This window comes from Tuber melanosporum (genome assembly GCF_000151645.1).
Source record: "Tuber melanosporum whole genome shotgun sequence assembly, scaffold_1, strain Mel28".
NCBI classification, from domain to species: domain Eukaryota; kingdom Fungi; phylum Ascomycota; class Pezizomycetes; order Pezizales; family Tuberaceae; genus Tuber; species Tuber melanosporum.
Genome location: NW_003298755.1, coordinates 1,245,558 through 1,250,352, shown reverse-complemented (window position 1 = coordinate 1,250,352; position 4,795 = coordinate 1,245,558). Strand labels below are relative to the sequence as shown.

Here is a 4,795-nt window from a genome sequence, read left to right as displayed (position 1 = left end):
AGTCTACTATTCGTGCATCCAGAACCTACGATACTCTAAGCGCTCCGTTACCAACCGCCCCTTGAGAATGAATCCTACCGTGGAAGACAACCACTACCCACCTACTTCGAGTAGAAACCGACAGAACCTGTTAATACCATTGCAATGATTTGCCAACCCCCTTCCGCCCCGCAATTCCCACATGACGTATTTCCTCTTTTCGAACCCGCATCACATTGCAACTTGCACACCCATCCATTCACACAGGCCCCCCATCTGGCGCTCTGCAGGAAGAAGCAGCAGCGGACAGTGCCAAAGGTTCCCCATATCTCCATATATAACAGCTAACCCACCCATCCGATTCCCTTTCTTTTCCTTCCAATCACCCAAATTCTGAGATCCACCGGACTATCGTTTGAACCCCTGACACTGGAATATATATTACTTTTCAAGTATCCCTTCACGCACGGGCGCCCAAAAACAAAGCGAACATACTAGAAGTGCAGAGTAGCAAATCAACGATGTCGCAGAACGACAAGGACCCCCCGAACGCGGACTACAACACCCAAGCCGATGGGTTCAAGTTCGTCCACGAGGGCTTGTCTATTGTCACGCCCGGGCAGGCAAAAACGCAAGATACGGTCACCGTACCATCGAGCGCTGAGAACGCAGCCGGCAGGGAGATTAAAGAACAGGTCCCGAGAAAGAAAAGATTGGTGGGTTTACCCTTCTCCCTCTACTTCCTACATTCTCGTAGTTGAACGTTGAACCAACGATGCTATTTTCGTTTTTAGAGCTTCGGTGGCGGTAACGATGGCCGTGGGAGTCCAATGTTCGCCAGTCTCGAGAGTGCCCGGGCAAAACGTATGGCAGATGGGTACGATGACCAGAAGCCTCCGGATGGCTTTCTCGGTGCTACTTTCAAGAGGTTTATCAGCGCTAGGCCCGGGAACACTCTTTCTGGTGGCAAATAATCTCTTCACGATGGCTTTTTCATGCCGTGTTCTCTCTCTCTCTCTCTCTTCTCCTTCTCCTTCTTCTACTTCTTTACTCCATGAGTTGGAACACTTATGATTGTGAATGTTATTGTTGTTGGTGTTTCGTTTTTTACTGGTTTATCTGCCTCTCTGCCTATACTAGGCACCATCAAGAATGTCACGAATTCAGATCTTGATTTTGATTTTGATTTCTTCCCTCCGCCCCAAGTAGTTGTATAAAATAAATTGAGCCGAACGCAGACCCCGGTTCCTGATTGCATGAGTCTTCCGTACTTGACGGTTGCAGATGATCCACGGTAAATTTCATACGGTATTAGTGGCTAGATGATCTTACCAGCACTGTATCGTATCTATAGCCTTAGGATTGCTCCATGGATTGATAAGACATAATACAGCTTCTGGACCATTTACTAAAGGATGGTGGCATACTCTTTATGATACCTATTACTATATGTCAATCCAGTTACTAGGGTATATCATGAATTCATGGTATGGAGCAGAGGTAGTATCAGGTGATTTTGGGCAGCACTTTGGTACTGCAACCAAAGCAACATTACAAGAGATTGTACAAGCCCCTTAACAAATTTTTATATCAATCAACAGTTCCTAGAATGTATAAAATGCAATTAGGATTAAAGGAATTACTTACCATACTACTACCAGCTTTCAGAAGTACTTGATGGATGGAAGCCCATGTGATAGTATACAGATTGGGCAATGGCACCACAGGTCTGTTGCGTGCCATACATCATGGGACGACTAGGGTGCTGGAGATTCAAGAGCACAATGTTGAGAGTGACTAGTTTGGGCACACACACTGGACATAATGCGTACCAGTCACTGGGTTTTCATATTGTGTGGGTTTTCCTGCTTTTACCGATTGTATGTACTAGCTACATGTATATAAAGCTGAGAGCTTCCCAGTAGCTATCACTGATGGTAATAATCGTTGTTGTCATTTAGCATTCATATCACACATTCAATTTCTATGACACATTCATGCTTTGTTCTTGGTATTAACAATTCCACGCACACTACAGGTATAGTCATTGTTCTACCTATGATTGATCTATCACCTCTTGAGAGTGTTGCCATCAGGTTATTAGGCCAGCTTTACATTAAGCCAAACTGGAACAGCAGATGTTCTCCGCAAAGAGGAGAATTTTTTTTTCAAAAGCCTTCACCCCACAAAGACCAACATTGTGCAGTACAATATGAGCGAATATGATGGTACGCCATCAGTCGGACTGAGTTTCCAAAGCTAAGCGAGACTTATCATCGCATCTGGAAAATGCAGATGATAGATCTCCTACAACAGGAGAAACTCTGGAATCCAACGATAGATGAGGAAGAGATTGTGATGAAGCTGGAGACTGCCAAGGCAGTAGGCTACCAGAAGGAACTGGAATAATACCAGGTACAATAGAGAAGAATCCAGAAAGCGCTTGCGACTCTCCGATTGGAAATGACAGACATGATTGCCATTAAGTACTACTACTTGGTCTTCCTGACTCCTACCAGCATATGGAATGATATCATTGGGAAATACGAGACTTCAGTTGGCTATAACACCAATTATCTGGAGAAAGAGCTTTACGAATGCAGGCTGGAGCAGTCAAGAACAGTTCTGAGATACCTCAACCTGATCAGCGAGCTCAGTAACACGGGCGGAATCTATGGTCAAATGGTAATAAACGAGCAGTTGATTTTTCACGTTTTTGAGGAGCTACCAATGACACCCAAGTGGAAGACCTAAAACATGATTACGAAGGGCGGATTACCACCAGGCTCTAACATGACCTCGTCTATGGCAAGATACATACAACTGAGATTTATGCTCCTGGCATATGAGGCCGAGTTGTACAGCAAAATAGTAATGGACCCAGACCAGGTGCTGAATACGAAGTCTGCAACGAAGACTAGTGATAAGTCAGGAAAGCCATCTTGTCAATGGAAGGGTGGGACCAAGATTGGGAGACAACATTCTGAGGGTGGAAAGTGCGCGGTGACATGTCACCATTGCAAGAAGCAGAAATATAATGTTAGTAAGTGTCAGACTAAGGCGCAGGACGAGTCGCAGTGAAGACCCTTGTCGAGCACACATCTGTCTGACAGAGTTGGCATTATGAGAGACCAGACCTGGCTGGTAACTGAAAATACCTGATGCAAGAGGACGATTGATAACACTTTCATTAGTAAAGAAGAACTCCATGAACATGACTAGTTAATCAACTTAGGATCCATGAATCATATGATGAAGCAAGTAGGAGTCTTTGTTCCAAGAACCTACAAGAGTTTGAAGATGAGCGAGCGTCAGATGTGAACTGCGACTGGACAGCTGGTCTCTGCCACTGAGATAGGAACAATTTGAATATGAGTTTGGTCACCTCATGATGGACCCAAGACACCTTTACTAGCAGATGTGCTCCATATACCTGAGGCTAGACCAACGAACTTGATTTCAGTCAGTCAGCTGATGAACAAGGGAATGCACATCTCATTCCGGATGAAGACAGCCGAAATTTACAAGAACGGAGTCTTAACTGCCATTGCAAGAAAGGTCGACCATCTATACAAGCTATTGACCGATGAAAATGAGATGGGGATAGGTGCAACACTGATAGTGAGAAACCTAATGGCCACAGTTCTATGGCATAATAGGTTAGGTTATATACACAATCAGGCTATTTTGAAGATAAGCAGCAATGAGTTTGTATGTGGTTTGCCAATCTTGAGATCGACTACAATGAACCAGTATGACCCATGCCTCAAGGGTAAGATAATATCGACCCTGTTCAAAACTGCCGTGTAATGGACAATGGCACTACGGGAACCTTTCCACTCAGACCTATGTGGACTTATGAGACAGAAGTCATTCAGAGGATGTTCATACTTTATGTTACTGATCGATGATTATACAAAGTTTACAGCAGACTACGTTCTGAAGAAGAGGAGTAAGGTTGCCAGATATTTCAAGACATATAAGACGCACGTTGAGAGATTTCACCATGGCAATAGAGATGTTATGATCAAGGCAGTGAGGACTGACAGTAGTGGCGAATACACTGAAGATAGTTCCCAGAAAGAATTAACCTGTTGTGGGATCGAATTTCATGGAACCATACCACATACGTTCCAGAAAGGTAGCATATCGGAGAATGGCAATCAGGGCCGGGCCAGAAGTGCAATTGCACTGATATAGTATGCAGGTACACAGATGATGTACTGGGCTAAAGCAGTCTCGACTGTAGTCTACTTGAAGAAGATGTTTATCATGAAGGGGACGCATGGCAAGAACACCACCTCCTACCAACTCTGGTTTGGAAGGAAACTGGACATGCAGCATTTAAGAGTCTGGGAATGTACTGCGTACACACACATTCACCCAGTGAGGAGAATGGATAAGAGGTGGAGCCAAAGATCGGAATGCCTAATATTTTTAAGATATACACAGACTGCAAGACTTTGCTAGCTCTATGATCCAAGAACGAAGAGACTTATAATGTCATGGAATGTCATGTTCCACAAGGATTGTTCCTATCACGGAGCGGGTCAATGGTGGACTAGGATCTAAATGCATTCCATTGTCCATGTTACGACAATGATCAGGTATGACATAGACAATCATTCACGGTTGAATAATGATGATCTACAAGTCAAGACCCGTAATGACAGATGATCCATTGAGAATGAAGGAGATCTCGACTCTGAACAAGAAATCTTGAAGGTGAGACTGAGAAGACTCCCTCGCATGCCAATGGGCAGTGCTGAAGGTAGAAGTGAATACTTGATTGCAGAAGTGAAGTTCAAAGTTAGAA

General features: G+C 44.2%; 1 protein-coding gene; it reads left to right on the top strand.

Annotated features, from left to right (window-relative positions):
- Positions 1–362: 362 nt before the first annotated feature.
- Positions 363–1,234, top strand: GSTUM_00003907001 (uncharacterized protein). XM_002835094.2 has 2 exons: positions 363–695; positions 774–1,234. The coding sequence occupies exons 1-2, from the start codon at positions 501–503 to the stop codon at positions 951–953; spliced, it is 375 nt and encodes a 124-aa protein (XP_002835140.1). The 5' UTR covers positions 363–500; the 3' UTR covers positions 954–1,234.
- Positions 1,235–4,795: the final 3,561 nt, after the last annotated feature.

What these genes read in the sequence shown, in the direction of transcription:
- GSTUM_00003907001 (XM_002835094.2), top strand. Translation starts at nt 501, where the DNA reads ATGTCGCAGAACGACAAGGACCCCCCGAACGCGGACTACAACACCCAA. An exon ending in TCCCGAGAAAGAAAAGATTG is followed by an intron (nt 696 to 773) that starts GTGGGTTTACCC and finishes TTTCGTTTTTAG; the next exon opens with AGCTTCGGTGGCGGTAACGA.